We start from the raw sequence: 20,122 nt of genomic DNA, 5'->3' as shown, positions 1-20,122 counted from the left end.
CTGTGATCTAGAATAGATAATCCACCATACACTGATGGTATTGATATGAGGTATTGGTATTCACATACCTGCAAATATGTAATGACATCTTGACTGTTTGCTCATTTCCTACAGCTGTTGAAGAAACGGGTGGCGACTCGTGGAAATATAGTCTTCGGGTGAGTGAAGGCATTAAATCATCTGATTATGTTTATTTTAGTGGTAAAAATCAAAATTTCTGAGGGTTACCGGCTGTGTATAGTGTCTGTGCCTGATAGTGGAGCAAACACTTCCTTATTTTGAAGAGGGTTAGTGTTTACTCTGTTGTGTTCATGAATTCATTATCGGACAACTAACAGTTGGCGGTGCTCATGCAGGATCTTCTCTGGTGGTGTCGAGTCGTCCCTCACTCCCTCACTTGTTTAGTTTTGTAAGCACATCATAATCTGCCTCCACAACTGTTATTTTCCCTCTTTACCATGTTTTCTTAAACCTCATTTTTGAGGACTCTTTCTAAACGATCAAATTTTTCCCAAGGCTAAAATGCCGCATCACTGTCCTCAAGGAAGCAGTCAGTTTGTTCTACATCTGTTCTTGTTTATTGCTCCCTTTGGGTTCATTTCATTTCTTGGTCACAACGTAACATTTGAATTACAGATAAGATCGCTGTCTAAGGCTGAAGGTTGGCAAAAACACAGTTCAATATTATTGCTACATCGAAAGAAAGTTCAGAGGTTCATATTAGAGTTTTCCATCTAAATGCAGGAACACATCTAAATTCAGATGCACTGTATGGCTTTTGTGTCCCATTGGATTTTTTTGTGTGTGTCACCCGTCCTTTGGCACCTGTGCATGAGGATGAAAGTTAATGCTACACGCTCTAGGTCAGACCCCAGAGCTTATGCTCTGCCATGGTTGTGGTCACACATTGATTATCAATATTTTTTGCGGCTCTGTTTAGCATTGTCTACATGTTCCGTTATGCTTGTGTGTCCTTCACAGTCACATCTCACTTATCACCCTATACATTATTCTCCCAATTCACTGAAACCTCTGTACTTTTCTCTCATTCAGCCTTGTACAGAAGTTTTGTTCCTGGATATCTTCCACAACTACAGTCAAACTCTGACACCAGTGCTGCTGGATATGGTTCAGAACCTCCAGGGTCAGTGAAATCTTCTTAAAAATATTGTCACAGCAAATATTTTAATATTCTGAGCGATTCTGGAGAAAATAAATGTTGCTATAATCAATATGTGAAGGAAAAACTTTGTTTCCATATTAGATGGAGGCTCTTGTGACCGAGGATGTGACTGCTATGCTAAAGCCCTTCAAATTAGTATTTGGATCAAAACTATTCATAATGGCAATGAGTCACACACTTGCTCCAATGATGGGGAATGAGCATGTGGCCTTTAATCCAATCTTGACAACATAACAAATAGACCCAGAACCACTCCACAAATGTAAAAAAAAAAAGGTTAGCTATTTGGTGTTTACTAAATTATTTTAAGGAGCATTGTTTTAAGTGGCGGCTTTGCTGCAAAGTTGTGTGCATTACAGCTTCATTAAACAGGCTTCCCCGAGGATCCCGTATCTGGCACTCGCTCCGCTGCGTGCTGGCAGCAGCTTGTCATAAGCTGATTTTGTATGTAATGATATAATCCCCTATTCCCCATCTCTTTAGTTTTTATCCCATATTCTTTTAATCTCATTTAGTAAAGAGTGTCATCTTATGGACATGAACATTAAACAGCAGCTCAGTCAGCACCGACCATTAACATATTGCTCAAAACAACATGAAGGGAAATCGAATCCTTTGTAAATCTTAAGAAATTTACACTGCATACACATACTTACATTTTAAATGTCCCTTCCCAGTTCTTCTAAAGAAACGGGCCTGAAAATGACACATAACTAGGGATGCGCCGCTCCACTTTTTCTTTTGAAGTGGTGCTTCTTCAAAGGTTTGATTACGTCAAAAGTATTAAACGTTGCGACAGAGCTTCGGCCTCAAATAATGGCTTGCAAACATCGCACATTGCTATCTTGCTGTGCAGTGTTTTGAGTGTACAATGTTTCCGTAGCCCCAAGGCTGCTCAATGCTAGCCCACTAGCTGCCCAGCTACAAACTAGCTGACAAGGATCTCTTGTGAAGTACACTGGTATCGTAACCCGTCTCCGATACTGGATCAGAGCGGCCCCATCACTAATATAACTACCAGGTAACAAATGAAGGGCAGCGTCATCTTGTGTGCTCTGCCACATATGCGTGTACTGTACATGCAGCACAGCCACTCTTCCACCGATGGCTCCGAGTAGAACAGCTGGGCCTGTCTACTACGTTACATTCCTCTCCAAATGAGGAAGTCTCCAGACCTACACAACAGGTGTTAATGGAGAGGAAATCTTTAGTCTGGTGATATGTTGATGTAGCATTGAGGAGGAGTGAGATATCAAAATATTTGCACAAACCAATTAGTGATAGTGAAATTTACCCCCTAGTTACACTATTGACAGTGAATTAAATCATTTTTGAATGGTTTGGGCATTCGTGCAAAGGAGAACGTCTAAATGATGTGTGTCTTTTAGGTCCGACCAATGTGGAAGATCCTGTTCAGCTGCTAATGAAGGACGCAGGTAAAATGCTTCAATCTTTGGCCACGCCAGGAACATGACCTTAAAGAAATGGTCCAGACATATAGATGTGATCATCTAAAACCCTACTTATGAGCTAATGTATGCACAACAAACACTGAGACTAAGTTAGAACCCCTTGAATTGCCTCTTTTGCATTGAATTCTAATAGATTCCCTGGCTTTTACTACTCTAATGCCTGTGAGCATCTTGTTTGTATCCTTGCTTGATAGCTCTTAATGCTGTTTACCCTGATTTTATTTTTTTTAATATATAAAGATGCCACTCTGCCCGACTTTGTTTTTCTGGGTATTTCCTTAGGTGATTGTGCATGGTACTTTGTTACTACCTGCTCAGCAGGGATTCATGTGACATCAACAGCCTTCAGACCACTGAATGGGCAAGGCGTGATGTGTCCTGTCACTTTTAAGTCCTGGCAACAGCAACTGTGCGTGGTTTTGTATCTGTGAGCAAGTAAATGGCTACAGGCAAAACCATCACCTTGGTTAAATGACCAAAGGGCAGCCGTTTGGGTCGATTTACACTGAAGTGGTGCTCCACTGTGATGGAACACATCCAGAACCATGTAGAAGCGAGTAGTAGTAGAAACTGCAGTAGAAAAGAACCAATATATAATATGGAACTGTTGAATCTTGTTTCCTGATGAGTCTATTGACAGTAAAATAAAACAATTAAAGGTAAGCATATTAATTTTACTCTTGTAAAAGGAATATAAGTTGTCCTTAGCTTGAAACCCATGATTTCATGTGCTAGCAATTCCCAGTGGGATTGTTCAGTTGCACTGAGTTTAGCTAGACACTATTGGACTCTTTGTGAAGCTCTATTTTGGTCACTTTGCGAGAAGCTATGGACACACTCAGGTACCACAAGCTTTTAGAATTAACTGTATAATACTCTGTAATGTCGCATGTCCTCTTTTCCGCATACAACGTATCCAAATATTAGAAGAATAATTATTTAAAATTGAAGAAAGTAGCCCTGCTTGCATTGTGTTGATATTGTCAATTTTTAAGGCTATAAAGAAAATTTCTATCAGATTATGTCTATTTTTAGTGCTAGTTGACCTAATTTTGCTGACAGAATATAAAAACCTCCTCTTCTGACTGATTGTGATTGTATTGTCTACAGTATACAATGCAGTGGGTCTTGCAGCATATGAGCTGTTTGACAACGTGGACTTCGATCAGTGGTTCAAGAATCAGCTTCTTGGAGAACTACAAGTCAGTCACCACAGGTATTGTGTCGATTTGTTAAATTGTCACTCATCTTTGTCTGTTTTGATGAGAAACGTTATGAGGTCATGGCAAATTTAAGGAACGGTTCCCCCAAATGTGAACTTAAAATATTCAGGCTTATATACAGAGCTGCATTTTTGCTCTGTATGGCAATCCCACCTCTATATCTCTATACATTTTGAACAAATCTGCGCCGTTGTCCATTTAAATTGATATGCCGGCAACAACACATCACTTTTGAATAAAATAAAAACTAAATGCATGTACCGGTATATAAAATGGATCCACGTAGGACTCAAATAGCCTCAATATCAAAGCTAGTATGTAGACATGGGTGTTGTAAAGGAGTGCTTTTTACTTACTTTGCTTTGGGTTCATTTCAAAGGGCTTTCTGGTGGATTGATATTGGGGAATTTTGTACCCATTAACTCTGAATTATAGACTTGTAAGTACTTCTACTGCCTGGCTGTTTTACCTTCTAGTACATACACGGAGGAGAAATGCTGCAAATCTACAACAATCAAATAATCCTTTCTTGCACAACGAACAAATACATGTCCTTTGTTTATTCAGTGGATAATTGCACTGAACTTTATTGTTGGGAGGAAAGGAGTCCATGCTACTTTACTGTAGAACTGGGAACAGAAGGTGGAGCTACTTGTCAATGGTCAAGAACATCAAATATAAGGGGCAATATTTAAATAATTCTCCGTCACACAGCTTTAACCATGTTGACTGGCTCCGTATCCAGTTTTCTTTTAATTTGACAGCCAGCTAAGGGGTTGACAAGGTGAGACTGACCCCTCAGCATCCATCTATATTTATATGGTCACCCAGGCACTGTAATAAATAGTTGCACCTCAACCTGTTACACATTAATGTAGTCGCTGCGTTACTTTAAGATGATTTTCGCATTGGTTCGCTTGGTGTCCTTTAGTTGGAAGAGTAGGGAGTGTAGCGGTCATGGTGCTTTAGATCAATAACTAGATGCTGCTGGATTCCAGCTTGCTTATTAATTCCTTCCTTTATGGACCCTATTAGCATTATTGTGATTTAAACCCTCTTTCATTCAGTTTAGAGCAATTATTTGTCAGTTTTCAAAAACTACTGAGGTGACAGAGACCTGTAGTTAATCTCTTTGAGAAAAGATTGGGATGGTGGTGGTGAGTTTGGTAGTAGCAGTGTCCTTGTCAGGCTTAACCATTTTAAGACCTTTTTATTATGCTAGACAGGCTGAGATGAGTAGCTGAGAGACGCACAGCGGGGTGCCTCAGAGAGTTCTGTGGTTCCAGTTTCTGACATGCTGTGTTTAAACTAGCATCTGTGCTTTTACTTCCCATTATCACAAACTTTGTTGGTAATAAAATACTACAGTTTCTACCTTTTGCTCACTTCCTAAACTTTGCCAAATAATTTTTTTTTAATCTTTTTCCATCTGTCGATAAAAATCAGTATACAGAGGGATGTCATAACTGTTTCTGCAGGTCAAAAGGTAATAAATGTCTACACAGTCATGGTAAAATGTCAGGATTTCGCGACATAAAAAATGAGATCAAGGGAAACCATGTCAGAATTCCTTCATATGTTTGGGTTATGTGATTGATTGACGCACAGCTGAAGCCTTTTTTTAGTAAAGAAAAGATTATTAAAAGTGTGTCCGGCTCAAAAACAACATTGTGCATCATCCCGAGGAGCCACAGTAAAGTATGGTGGCAGTAGTTGCAGCAGCGTCATCCTTTTGGGCTGTTCCTCACCTGGAACGGCAGCCTCAGTCAGGGTGGTGGGACTCATGAACACTTGTGTATATCAGTCTTAACCTTCAGGCTTCTATTGGAAGTGGGGCAGGAAGACAAATTTCAGCTGCACAAAACCCCCCAAAATATTGATCCAACCCAAGAAAAGCGTGCTGTCACCAGGAAAAGGTTAAAGTTTTAGAACGGTCCAGCTGCATCCAGCTGCACATCTGTGGGTTGATCTGAAGAGGCCTTCACAGGAGAGGCCCTCCCAATCTGGTGGATTTTGAGCGCTTTTGCAAAGAAGAGCGAGTAAAAATTGCCAAGTCACGATGTGCTGTGTTAATAGAGAGCCGCAATAAAATTGAGAGGTGCTTCAACAAAGTATTGATGTAAGTGAGTGCATGCGTTTGCAACCAGGTTATTAAAAGTCTTATTATTTTCCCCTCTAAAAGAGTTAAAGTCAATTACAGTAAATTAATTGTTGACACTGTGGTTCACATTCAAGGCTGAAAACATTCAGACATTTTAAGAGGAGTCTGTAGATGTTATGACCACTGTCAAAATCTGATCGATATATTTGGTGGTATTGGTGTGGAATAAATAATAACAAGAAGTGTCAGCTTAATGCCATTAGAGTGACAACCACTAGTTAGCTGCAATTTGGTGGTAATGAAATCAGAATTCACTTGTATTTGCATTTAGAAATGATGGTCCTGAAGATAATGCTTTGAATAATATGATAATGCTTCAGTTAGGTTTAGGTTGTGTTACAGTGGCCAAGACTTTGGTGTCTTCCTTATTTGAAGAGAATCAATCAAGACCATCCATGTCCTCACCTCCCTCCTTGTCTGTACCCTACACCAGTTCATTATGGTTAGGTGACCCTCAGACCCTCAGATCAGGCTTTCCTAGCAACTGCTAAATAAACCATTAGTTCCTGATCTTTCCCCCTTTGGGTCATTCTCCCTTTTCCCCAGATTTAATTTACAGTATATCGCACCTCTCTCAGCCTGCGTGCATTCAAATATCCAATCAGAGTTTTTTCTATCTGATATTGTGGATGTTATTCCAATTGCAATTCATTTTCAGTTCATCACTGCAAATTATGTTTGAAACACGGTGGAGGCTCAATGCTTGAGAGAACAGCGGCATTAATTAGGACATCTAATAGAAGGACAGCGATCATATAATTAGATGTCATTTTAACATTTTCTCAGAACTTTACTTTGCTTTCACAGAGCATAATGGGTCAGTATAATCACAGAACAACTAAAGCCACAACATCGCAAAGATGCTTAATTTATAGCAGTGTGAAATCTTGTTTTGTATTTATGTGATTTTGTTGTTTTTTTCTGTTTTTTTTCGTATACCATACGGGTCATTCAATTAATGAAATAAATGTCTCTAGCAAAGGACTTTGACATCCAATCTCTGTCTTCATGAGCCGCAGCCGTGTTCACCTCGACCTGATTATGTGTGACTTTTCTATATTGTATTAATTGGCTCTTTGTATGTCTGATGGTCTAATTTTCTCTGCCTGCGTCACAATAGGAGGTTCATGCCTAGATTACTTCATACAGTACTTTCAAATGGACCAGAATGCACACTCTATCGTAGTGTGTCTGCACTTCAAGAGCTGAAATTCTTTAATAAACTCTTCAGTCAAAACTCAAAAGTGGTCGTGATGCCGCTGACCCCCCCCCCCCCCACACACACACACAGAAATGCAGTGTGAAGAATCTGCTTCTTTTGTTTTCTTCTGCAGGTACAAGCTGATTCGTAGGCGAGTCATTTGGCTAATAGGACAATGGATCTCTGTCAAGTTCAAATCTGACCTTCGACCCGTACTCTACGAGATCATCTTGAGCCTCATGCAGGATCCTGACCTGGTGGTAAGGCATCTTCAGACAGTTTCTTTGTCTCCTACACTGAAGTCCTTCTTTATAATAATATGGCTTCTTATCCACTAGCAATTTGCCCCTTTATTTTTGTGTTTCTTAATGTGTTTACTTGATAACCTTTTTTATATTTTCCCCCTAATTTGACTCACATGATGACCAACAATAGCATCAAACATCAGTTTTACCACAACAAACCATGAATGTGACATCAAATTTGTCTTGGCTGTTACACAGATGAATTCTATGAAGCTATCCTGATGTGGAAATAAATCTAATCAAAATTCTATTTCCCATCTCTTTTATTGTGAAAATAAAAATAAAATAAAAAATGTGTTATTAAATTTACATGAGTTACTGTCTGAATGGGTCGTTAACGCAACTGCCGATTTGGCTAAACAAGCACAGCGTGAAATGACAGTTATTATGCTGCCAGCTGTGTTTCAGCAAATTCATGGACCGTAACATGGTTTTTGTCCTTGAAATCCCAACTTGTATCATATCATAACTTCTTTCCTTATTATATTTGCGAGCACCCACACCTTCATTTTTCACTGTTTGCAGGACCTTTATAGACATAATACACAAACCTAAGCCCAATGCTAACCTCAACCTTAGAACGGTGCCTTGACCCTCAAACAGATCTTTTGAACTAAACTGCCTCTACTTTGCTAGTAGAATGAGGATTTTGGTACATAATATTTAGTAAATGTGAGGAAGCACACACACACACACACACACACACACACACATGTAGATGCGCAACAACAACTCGACTCAAGCATCACAGTAATGATACAGCTTCAGAAATTGAATTCAGTGGTTTTTGCTTCATTGAATTATACCTTGGTGGCTGCAGTACCTAATAGGATTGGCAGGTGTTCCAGACTTGGTGCTTAAACTGATTTCATAGCCCAGACCTTTGATGTGTAAGGGAACTCTAAACTATAGAATCAAATGCTGCTTTTTCTTCCGTTTTGGATATTTCTCGGTTGATGATGTTCGTTCCATGCATGATGTAAAATTTCAAATCTGGTCATCATCATGTATCATCCTACATCCTTCGTTTATAATAAATTATGTAATTTAAATGGTCTAATTTCAGTGGTGCTTTTGGAGTTTTCTCTGATGTTATGTTATAATTATTTTTTTTACGCCCCATTGAAAGTGCGGATCTGCACGATGTATTCCCAACCCTTGGGAGCTTTAGCGTGTGCTGCCTTCTTTCATCATCATTCTATTGGTATTTATCACGAAGCTGAAGCCTCATTCCCTCCTTCCATCTTCGCTGATTTTTCCCCGCAGTCTGTAAATGGAGGCTAAACATTCACGGCGGCAATTTGAACCCCCTCTGACTTCAGGCTACTTACCATCTTAGTGGGAGATGATGGAATTTTCTTTGAATTTACCATTAACGCCAGTTTTGAATGCCTTATTCTGATAATCATAATGCTGCATATTTTGTGTCTTTGGTTTAGGTGCACTAACTGCAGTATTCAGGCAATCACTGACTCCACTGACTTTAGTCCTGGAATAGCTCTCATCCCAAAGCGCGAGCAAATGCAACTGGCTTTTTTCTTTTCTTTTTTTTATTTAAAGCTCCTACAGATTTTTATGTCATCAGCATTTTTTGATAGTTTAATTCAGCTTAAATTATATAGTTTTTTCTGAGACTCTCGTGAGTTGAAAGCGTTCGTCGGCGATAATTTTTCTCATTTACGAAACATTCAAAATCTTTTGAGTCATGTTAGCCAGTTACTACAGGCGCACTTATGTTATGTTAATATGTCTGTTAATTTGTCTAGAGGTGGCTGAAGGCAGTCGCGTTTTAATGATTTCTTAAAAAAAATAACATCTGTGTTATTTCCCAAATTGGCCATTCACTTTCATGTAATTTTAAGCAATTGAATTTAAAATTCAGTTTCCAGAGGCTGTGTTCATTGAAGATGCTGTGAGATTAAATATTCATGTGAAGCAAATGTTTTGACAAATCTGGCACCGTGCGTGTTTATTATGAGACCTTTAATCTTCCTCAAGCACTAAATCTCCTCCGCATTGCTTAGCATTGAAATTAGTTTTTTTTTAAAATTATTACTGATAAATGTGTTGGACTTATTAGTCTTATATAAATATTCCAAATTTTTATGATTTTAAAGAATAGCCTTGGGCATTTGTAGCTCAGTCTGCATTTGCTAATGACTTCACATTATTTTAAAGTGATTTTGAAGAGAAGATGGCTAAACTCATTTTGCTTTTGGACTATATTCACGCCATTGCCGTAATCCTATTTTCAAGCCCCTAGTCTGAAGATTGAAACATCTCTTCAAGTGGATTTTGGAAATTAATTCTAATAGCCTTAAGATGTCTCATGTGACTTAATTTCATGAATTTATTCCCCCACAGGAAATTAACTTCTCAGAGGTCTCATCTTAAATTCCCAACACACCCAAGTTGAATTACAGTTAATTAGCTTTTTTGGTTTGTCTTATTTTGGTGGTAACATGGTGTGTTTTTTAGTGCAGCAGATTTGAGCTGACGACATGGCAGATGATTGCTTATTAACTAAATAAATTAGCCCAGAAATCGAAAAACGTCCAAGCTGTTGAGCTGTGATATCACACCGGCTAGGTCTTGGTTTAATGCGCAGAGAACGGTGAAACATTCTAATGAGGCCGGCTCCACTTTTGAAGTAAATTATAGCATCCAAAGTACAAAGTCTGGAAGAGAACATCAGACCTTGTGTTTTAAGAAACTAAGCTGCATAGCCGATGCATTAATTATGGTTTGGAAATAAAATATTGATCATTACACACTTTTTTCCTCTGGAATGTACTTTATGTTTTCATCTTTTTTAATAATGAATGAATTTGAAAGGAGAAACGTGGAGAAAACAGTTGCTGATATGGTTTTCCTGTTCAGTTTGTATTCATAGCAATGCTTCATGAAAGAGTTCTTCTTCACCGATTTACAGGAACACAGATGTCTTTTACATAAAAACTTTCTCTTCGGTGTTGTAACAGAATTTCTTGCTTTTCTAGCATTTGTTTCAGGTTGGAAATCTGCCCACGAGACTTTTCTTGTGTCTTACGTTCTCTGAATGTGTTTAGTACAAAGATGGGCTATAATTGAGTTCTCCTTCTTTTTCTTCATTTGTTTACCTTTTGTGATCTCCTCTATCTAATCACTCTCTCTGGCGGGTGTTACCCCCTCCATCACACTGACGTCGTTAGAATCGCTACAAGTGGAACAATTGCTTCTTTTTCCTCACAATTTGATAGCTTGAATTTAGCTAACTTACTGCAGGTGCACGCTTGGAGAGAGGATAATAAAACCTTGTTTCGCAGACTGTCATAACAGGAAAAATGTAATTTAAGCTTTTGTTTGAGGGTGAACAGAATTCTTATCTGTGCAGCTGTGGCAGTCAACTTCTCCTTATGGATTTTTCTTCTTCTTTTTGTTTTCAAATTTTAACTCCCGACATGCTCAGTATTTCTCTTTCCGTGGCTTTGAATGGCTAATAGCCCAGATCTGCTCCTCGAAGAGGTAAAATGTGCAGCCTGAATTATGTCATTAACTCTCCCCTTAATCTTTTCTTTTCCCTCCACTATAGGTGCGGATTGAGACGGCAACAACATTGAAGCTGAATATCCTTCTTTGAGTGATTCGGGGTGGCTGCAGTAGTTTATTTTTGTAAGAAAAATCCACCACACTATCGCCTTTATGCTGTGTAGCTTTACTGCATCTAAGAGCGCAAACGCTTTGTCAGTCCAAGCTTATGCAAAAAGATGACGATCCTTTTATTAAAATGTATTTTTTGCTTAACTCACTGTCACCTGTTGATGACTTTGAGTTCCGGACAGAGCAGTTCCTCCCGGTCAGTATATTTTTATTAATGCCATCTCTCCTGTAAACATATGACAATGGCAGCATGGTTCATCCAATCTCAAGACTTGAACTTCCCCATTCCAGTACCTGGAGTCCATATTCGGGCTGCTCTTCCAGCTGTTGCAGCAGGTAACGGAGTGCGACACAAAAATGCAGGTGCTCCATGTCATCTCCTGCGTCATCGAGAGAGTCAGCATCCAGGTGAGGTTTCACATGCAATACCTGGGGAATGCACAGTAATATCACCTTCCCTACAGCATGCCAATCAAAGCCTTGTGTCATGCACCACTACCCATTATTACTGACTCATCAGGTGAAATTTAAAAGCTGAAAACATATGCTCTGCCTGGGAGAATTTTTTTCCCTTCAGATTACTTGATGGCACATCAAATTCTTGTAAATAACCAAGCCAAAGGCAGCTCTTGCGCTGATGTCATCCCTCTTATCATCATCTGTCTCTTTTTTAACCCGAGGATACAGTCGCTCTACCACTACAGTGTGGCCGTATGGATTTTTTTAAAACTGGCTTTCAATAAGTCATTCTAATCCACTTAGTCAGACTTGAGGCAGAAAAAATTGACCTTCTCTTCGACCTGCTCCAGGCTCTTTTCCAAACTCTTATGCCCACTTTTTAAATCAAATGATCCCTTTGACTAAATCTGTCACACAAATGGCTTTCGTTCTTGTGATGTGTCACTATGGTTAAGTCTTCACCAGCTTCTGGCCCTAAATAAACTATAAACAGAAAGTTCTATTAGTTTTCTAACCAGTTTTGTTTTGGCAGCAAGAAAACCAGTCAATGAAGTTAGAATTCACTCATGAGACAGATGTGATGAGATTTAGCTCCTATCTGTCACATAAATTACATAGCTGTCATCCTAGTTCTGTTTTAAAAATATGTCCTTGCCCTTAAAGCTTTGTGCCATTTTTTGGTTCCTGGTCTGTGTCAAGAGATCCGAGAACACAAACAGGAAAAAAAAACACTCCCCTTGGTGGTAGAATTGAGGTCAAAAGCATGGACGCAAGATCCATTTCTGCAATCTGATCGGTCCTAAGAGAAACGTGACATGTCTGTCTGGAGCTAACCTGTGTGACATTACTCTGATTTTGTGCTATTTGCATAACCGATGCAGCAACTCTCCATCTGTCCAACATCATATGTTGTTTCACATTTGTCATTTTGTTTTCTCTCCGGTTCAGATCCGACCATACGTAGGCTGCCTGGTTCAGTACTTGCCTTTGCTGTGGAAGCAGTCAGAGGAGCATAACATGCTTCGATGTGCAATACTCACTACGCTCATCCATCTGGTGCAGGTATGGAGAGACCCATGTCGGCGATAAAACTGAGACTTTGCAGTGAACGTTTGCAGTGTTTTCCTCTGTTTGGTCTGGAAATGCACTTGTAATTATTATATGTTTTCTTTGCAAGGGGAGCAGTGTGCTCTTATTGTGTTACATTTGTAGAATGTAATTTGTTTTCGCACAATTGGCCAAACAAGCTTGAATTAATGTTAAACGTCGTTTCAAAAACTAGCTCCATTATATCGGTACGTCTGCAGTGGAAATAACCTACACAGCTTGTATCACAAAAGTTGCTTAGTATATTTTCCTTTTGTCGAAGCATATATTTTCAATCTCTTGCGCCAATGTAACATTTAAAGACTCAGTAGGTTGAAGAACTTTTTTTTCCTCATTAAAAATGTACTATGCTTACTTCGCTGGGGGGGGTCTGTAATATGACAGGTGGTGCTTTTCATGTGATCTGGCAATACGTGTGGGTCTACTGGCCTAGCCACATGGTTCTATGGCCGGGTTGATCACACGTTTCATTACTTCCCAAATGTCTCAGTGGGACATCCTCTGCCAGACCCAATTTTCTTTGTTTCAAAAGTCTGGCTCTGAAGTGTAGAAAGTCAGGTGCTTTTAAAGTGTGTAATTTTAATAATTTGCCTAAGTCTCTTTAAAGTGTGCCACTTACTTTTAAAGAAGTGTTTTTTCATTAAATGTCAGGCCATATATTGTTTGCTCTTTGGAGCATTCGCAGTCACTTGGGTGTAAGAAGTATCTGAGAAACTAGCCTGTAATCCTCCAACCAGAGCCATCTGGTGCCTTTTCCCTGTCATAGTGCATACGCATTACGTATTGCAAAGGTATTGCTATGGGATGATTTTTGCTGGTCCTTATCTCTGACATTTTGATTTTGTTCTGCCAGATGGTGCAACTTACAGGCTTTACTCAGCTGACCAACAAGCACCCTGAAGGGCTATATCTTTAAAAGTCTGTATTGAGTCATACTTATCCATAGTACTTCACACAGCACAGTGACTTTTGCACTATTGCTAAAGCAGCACCACACAGTGGGGGTCCGGGGGTGTATACTGTGGAAAATACTGATATTTTTCTGGGTATAATCGACACAACAAAGCCTGGCTTCCCTGTAGCACAGCAGTAGCATGTTTCATCCAACAGGAAGATTAGACCCCCATGTGGTTGCTGCTGCTGCATTGCCTCACAGTGGGAGAGGAAATGTTAGATGATAGAGATGCACCCCCTCTGTAGAATTTATGAAACTGTAGGATTTCTGTAAGGTCAATTAGCACATTAGGAAGCTGCATACTAATTTAATTCAACATATACAAGGGTGCTGATGTAAAAAGCTGAAAGAAACATGTGCTTTGAGTTCTATATTGAGTAGTTGATTTTAAAGACAACTTGCATCCTGTAAAGTGGATTTGCTAAGGTGAAATGTTTAGCAGGTTGATGCCACAGTTATGTGGAGTTCTCAAATTTTAAGTGGTTGCTAAGAAATGTTCCGATGTCTGAACTACAAGAAGAAATGTTTTAGAATCAGTTAAGACCAAGAGTAATTTTAGGTTAAATGGTGAAAATTGGTTGCCTCTGGGGCATTTATTGTGTTAAACTATATGAAGGTCTGTGCATACTGTCCTTCCAGTGTTTTATTAATGATTCACCCTTGGGTGTAATTCTTCTCAAAGGATAATTATAACATGCCTTGCTTGTCCATATGTCACCTATGAAACTGTTTACTTCTGACCATGACACATACATTAAATTGCATGAAATAGTCTCCCCAATTCTGCTGATGTACTGGACATGATGTTAGAAAGACGATGTTCATGAAAAATATCCTTCATCCACTAAAGTGTGTTAATCACCAGCAGAATTTGCAGCCAAACTAATTTTACATGGGTTTAAGTATTGTTGCTGTGGCTCTTTTCCTGTTTGTGATCTAAGATCCACAGAGAGACCTGGTTATTCATATCCCATTGTATGCCATACATATTACTAAGTTGTTATACTTACAAAATGCAGGGTGAAGCGTTTTCTGAGCTCATCAGTCCTAAATGCCATCATCACCTTGTGGAGAAATCTTATCCGCCTCATTTCCTGCCACAGAAGAACTCAGGGGGGACAATGAATGTCCGTCTGTCACTTGAGACAAGAAGTAATGGGTGATAAAAGTGCTGCCAATGTGGAGTTCACAAATCTGTCAAATTATTTTTTATGGCTAAAAGACAAAGCATTGCTCTGATGTTCCAAAAGTCAGATCCTTACATTGCTACCATGTTTATTTAGTCAATAATATGAAAGGCCAGGCCCAGTTAGTTGTCAGTTGTTAGGAACATTATTATAAAATATTTTTATCTCATTGCTGCTGCTAATAGTTTTTAAAGTGTCTTAGAAGATCACTTGATATAGCTGCAGCTGATACAAGCATACTCCAGAGTTAAAGAGAGCCTTATTGTGATGGTAAATAGTTATTATCTCTTGAATGCCTCTTATTTATTGTTATTGGAGTGGTTCTGCCTTGGACTGTTGTGCCACAGCAATATTGCTCAGCGAGGGTCCCTCTGCACTCAATGGTTGGAGAGCTGTTTCCTCACTGCTCTGTTTCATTCTTGAACATCACAAAGTCCGGCCAAAGGTTTCATTTCATAAATAACGAGGGAGCCGAAGTCTGCGGTGAGTGCATGTGCCGTTCATGTAATTGAAACGTGTCATTTTGTTGATGCTTGAACCACCTGGCGACCGTGTCGGTTTAAAAGCCCCGTGAATGTTCCAGCTGGGCCCCGTGTCGGAAGGCGTAGAGGAGTAAATGCGCCGCTTTGAAAGCGGATCAATAGAAGTACAGAAAGGGGCTGGCGTGTAACTTTATAGTTTACGATAGTGCATGAAGCATCCTACAGCCCACAAGCTGAGCTCTCATCTGACGACACAATGCTTTGAAGAGGGAACTGTGGTTTTTTTCCCCCCCAACTGGGCCTTGATGTTCTGCTGTCTTTGTGTTCTCACAGGGTCTCGGAGCAGAGAGTAAGAATCTTTACCCCTTCCTTCTGCCTGTCATCCAGCTGAGCACTGATGTTTCCCAGCCCCCGCATGTGTATTTGCTGGAGGACGGATTAGAGCTTTGGTATGAATCCATACATTAGCTGCACAGTCACACAAAAGCAGAAGAACCAAAAGACCTTGAAACATACAAAATTTGAATGTCATGAAAAGGTTATTTATTTTTTGTCGCTTATTTAGAAAGAAAAACCCACATATTATATAGATTCATTACACATAGAGTGAAATATTTCAAATTTTTATTTTTTTGAAAATTTGATGATCAGCCAGTGGTACTACTTGGGGGTAATGGAAGCTCGGGTCACTCTGAGAGCAGCCTTGAGGACCAGAAGGAACCAAGTCCTGCTGGACACTGAAGCATCTCCGTAAAAAGCTTGTCGGCAGGGGGAAGCACGTGTCCTCAGTTGAATCTGTGTTGACTTCAGAGAACGCAGTGGACCAACACCAGGAGCTGACCTGGCACCTGACCCAGACTGAGACCGTTTAAATACGCAGGAAACCTTTGCAGGTTTTGGGTTAACTCGTTTATTAGGATGTGACACCGTGACTTTAACCTTTTCCAAGTCACTGATTTTTTTGGGGTTTCATTATCTGTAAGCCACAAAGTGTCAAGAAATAAAATCGTGACCTATTTCACTCTTGTGTGTAATGATTCTATGAATATGTGGATTTCACTTTTTAAATTAAGTAAATTTTTTCATGATATTCTAATTTTTGAGATGTACCTGTGCCTTCTGGCAACGCCGGCTGATCCAATTTCCACCCTCACACTTCAGATCACTCTGACATACACCCACACTTCATAGTTGTCTTTATTACATTCTTTTCTCCTTATTTCTGTCGCTCTACCGCTCCTATTCTTCTTTTGCCACATCACTCATCAGCATAACATCCTTTGAGAATATTTTTAGAAGCCAGACTCTGCAGAAAAGTAGCGGTAAAGGGGTGTATTCTGAAGTTTTATTCTGAGAGTCACTGGAAGGGAGATGAAGCGCTTGGAAATTGATGTGAGCTTGCATTTTATGTTGTTTTTTTGGGTGCATGTCACTTAAAGCTATCTCAAGAGTCTTCCTCTTCATCTTACTTTTCTACCAGCTAATAATATACAAGTTTGCCTGTCATCCAAGGCCACACGCCTATTTTCCCTGTCACATTTGTATCCATACCAGATTAACAGCAGTGCCCTAAACATCTGGTTATATTTACAAAGTCATTCTCTCTCCACTGTCTCTGCTTCTGTGTCTCAATCTCTATTTTGCTTTTTTCTTATTTTTTATGCATATTTATCAGTCATTCAGGTCTCATTTCCTTGTTTTGGTTTTTCCATCTGCTGAGCATTTCTTATAAGCTTCAAAGGATTTTCCAATTTTAAAACTGGTGTAATTTTAGTAACCTTGATTACGATGTGTTGTTTTTACTCTCCACAATTTCCAGGAGGCACTGGTGCCATTGACTGGATACTAAACTCCAAATATTTATATAATATTTCCCTGTATTTTCAGAACTTTAACTTTAATGCCCCTTTTTTCCCCACATGTTATGTCTTGGATGCTTTAAAACCCTTTTTGTCCACATTGTTTTTATTATTATTATTTCTTTGGTCACTGCTTCCACCAATTTATATTTTCTGGTTTTGCTTTTTCCCATTTATTCTTTTCCCTCCCCTCTCTTCCTATCATCTTCCAGGTTGGTGACTTTGGAGAATAGCCCAGCCATCACCCCCGAGCTGCTCCGAATTTTCCAGAACATGTCAGCTTTGTTAGGTAAATTTGTATGAATTGTGTGCATGGTTATGTTTTTTCCTCTAAATTCTGTGAGAATTGTGACACAGATTTTGCCGCAGTTCCAAATTCACCTTATTTATCACAGAATTCGCATCATTAGCAAACGGCTTTGCTCCATTTTTGCCTCCACTATGTTTAACTGATGAGTTGGCATATTTTGTCTTAATGAAACCATAAAAGCATTTTATGGATTAAGACTTTTAGCTCTGATAAGATTACTTCTCCTCCATTTAATCACCCCAAATTACAACTTATTCCATGACTTGGACTGGATGTAAAAATTGTCAGTTCAAATCCCATCAAGTCCCTAAAAATGGATGTACTCTGCCTCTGTTGTCTCGATATGGTGAGCATTTAAAGCAGTGTTTATCTTGTGACCGATTACCATCTGGTGTATCAGAAGGAGTTGTTGTGGTAAGATATGACATCAACAGGGTATTTGCATTTCAATGAGAGAGAGAGAAAATCTACCTCTAAAGGATCAAATGTTTTTAAACTCAAAAAAGAAATCTGGGCATACACAAGATAAAATTGATGCAATCCATGGAGACAACCTTAAATTTCATAGGTTTTCCTCTATATTCTATGCCTTACAATGATCATATGGCTTTGCAGTAGCTTCCAGGCATTCGGACCTGCAACTGTAGATAACTGTGAGTGGTGGCAGATTGAATGGACCTGGCCAGATGATTTATCACAGGCCTGGAGAATTGGAATGTGTTAAGTAGTGTACAAAGGTGTGTGTTGTGTGTGCGTGCGCGTGTGGCCTTCAGTGTGATACTGAAGAGTATTGATTTGGACCAACACAACTTGCAGCCCTTTTGACGCCATAAAATGCTCTATCACATTATACCAGTTGTTTACAATGTAGCGGTAGAATTCTTGGCAGAGATTAAATGTTTTATTGGATGGGGAGGAGAGAATTAAAAAAGCAAGGGGAAGGTTTTTGAAAAATAAGCAGGAAGCAGCGGCTAAAAATGATACATGTTGATGGGCGGTGTTTTGATCTGGGCAGTTGAATAAAATGGATTCCTCTTTCTCTCCTTGCAGTTTGAATGTAACAGTTAACTGATAATAGAAAATGTTATTAACTCTACACAGTCCAGGTTGGTTGGCGTCATTCAGGACCACTTGGGCAGCTGAATTGCCTAAAAAACCCCATTGAATGATATAAGAGGATAGTTCACTACTGTGACATTTTGAAGATAGATTGCTGAACTTCTTGCTCCAAAATGTAATTCAGCATCATGTAGTCTGACCCATGACTTATTGGAGGTGTCACCCAAATTTTTCAGGCTATTGCTCACTACATTGCCTGCGTCTCAACTGACTATTATTATTTCAGTGGAATGAGGAAGTCATGAAGGGGGACTAATTAAATCCTATTGACAAATCCTGAGAGTATACTTTACACATCTTTCTCTTAATGGAACATTGATTGCCCCAACTGAGCCAGTTCCCCAGTGCATGCATCACACATCGGCTTCCACGGCTCAGCCATTGGGAGGCTTCGCTATCAAGCGGGAGGTTATTGTAGATCTTCGGTGGATCATCTGATGCTTTCAAAGAAGGGTCACTTGGCTATATCCTTTTTACTGCCATCTTTTGCTATTGACACTGAATGTTTTTAGTAATGTTTTAGTTTATTACCTTTTGAGACAGCTTTACGCAGTTCTTTAGCGTCTCTGTTGGCTCCCCTGTAATTCTTCTTTTATACCGAGAACAGGTGAATGGTGCTTTAGTATCATACTGTATGAATCTGCAGGTTGTTCCAGTAATCAGAAAACATGATTAATTAACAGGCTGTACAAAGATCTTCCACACCTGTGATACTGACAGCATTATACTGTTTCCTGCTCTTTTGCAGACCAGTAAAACAGACCTCACCATTGCAAAAGTTATGGGTTATCTTTATGTTGAGCATTTTTTTAAAATATATTTGCTAAGTTGATGCTTTTGTTAAGTTTAAGCTCTACACCTCAGTCCCTGTTCTATGTGTTTTGTGTTTCTGCGAGAGGACGGGTTATGTTGGTCAGGTTGCCTCCCATTAAACTGTCAGTTACGTTGTTGATTCATGGCATCGCCCCCATTTCACAAACAAACGGGTCGCCATGTTTTTTGTCGTTCATCATGCTGTCACCGTAAATTTGGTGAAGGTCTCGGCCGCTACAGCCAGAGATGCGGTTCCAAGATCAATTGCCTTAATGTAGCGTGGGTGTGCTTTACACATCTGGTGGTCCCTCACCAGGAGATTTTATGTGACTGGTTTACTCGTGGAAGCACAAAGACGTACCTATGGAATACATAGCACATAGTCGTTCGGGGCGTGCTAATGGGAATATCTACTGGTTTACAGTGAAGGTTTACAATGGTGGGTTACATAGAAGTCCCAGGCTGTCTGAGTTTATTTGTTAAAAAATAGGTGACAATAAATAGTCATCAGTCCACAAGTGATGGAGAATATTCCCAACTTAACATAAATTATTACAAATCTTTGTTAAATAATTTACTAATAACACATTGTAGTGTGCTCATACACTCATGGTCTGCATGCCACCATGGAAAATAGGCCGATTCTG

At 39.4% G+C, this 20,122-nt stretch overlaps 1 protein-coding gene across 2 annotated transcripts in view; it reads left to right on the top strand.

Moving 5' to 3' along the window:
* Nucleotides 1-20,122, top strand: part of ipo11 (importin 11) — a 61,598-nt gene that overhangs the window by 19,086 nt on the left and 22,390 nt on the right. For both annotated transcript variants that reach the window (XM_003974796.3, XM_011615597.2), the window contains 11 exons: nucleotides 115-158; nucleotides 1,054-1,144; nucleotides 2,572-2,619; nucleotides 3,766-3,871; nucleotides 7,374-7,500; nucleotides 11,117-11,150; nucleotides 11,340-11,380; nucleotides 11,476-11,592; nucleotides 12,592-12,705; nucleotides 15,708-15,823; nucleotides 17,446-17,522. In XM_003974796.3, the coding sequence (XP_003974845.1) occupies nucleotides 115-158; nucleotides 1,054-1,144; nucleotides 2,572-2,619; nucleotides 3,766-3,871; nucleotides 7,374-7,500; nucleotides 11,117-11,150; nucleotides 11,340-11,380; nucleotides 11,476-11,592; nucleotides 12,592-12,705; nucleotides 15,708-15,823; nucleotides 17,446-17,522 (915 nt within the window). The remainder of the gene's footprint in view (nucleotides 1-114; nucleotides 159-1,053; nucleotides 1,145-2,571; nucleotides 2,620-3,765; nucleotides 3,872-7,373; nucleotides 7,501-11,116; nucleotides 11,151-11,339; nucleotides 11,381-11,475; nucleotides 11,593-12,591; nucleotides 12,706-15,707; nucleotides 15,824-17,445; nucleotides 17,523-20,122) is intronic.

The sequence above is a fragment of the Takifugu rubripes genome, chromosome 21 (assembly GCF_901000725.2).
Source record: "Takifugu rubripes chromosome 21, fTakRub1.2, whole genome shotgun sequence".
NCBI classification, from domain to species: Eukaryota; Metazoa; Chordata; class Actinopteri; order Tetraodontiformes; family Tetraodontidae; genus Takifugu; species Takifugu rubripes.
The sequence above is the reverse complement of the archived record's forward strand: the minus strand, read 5'-3'. Positions and strand labels throughout refer to the sequence as shown.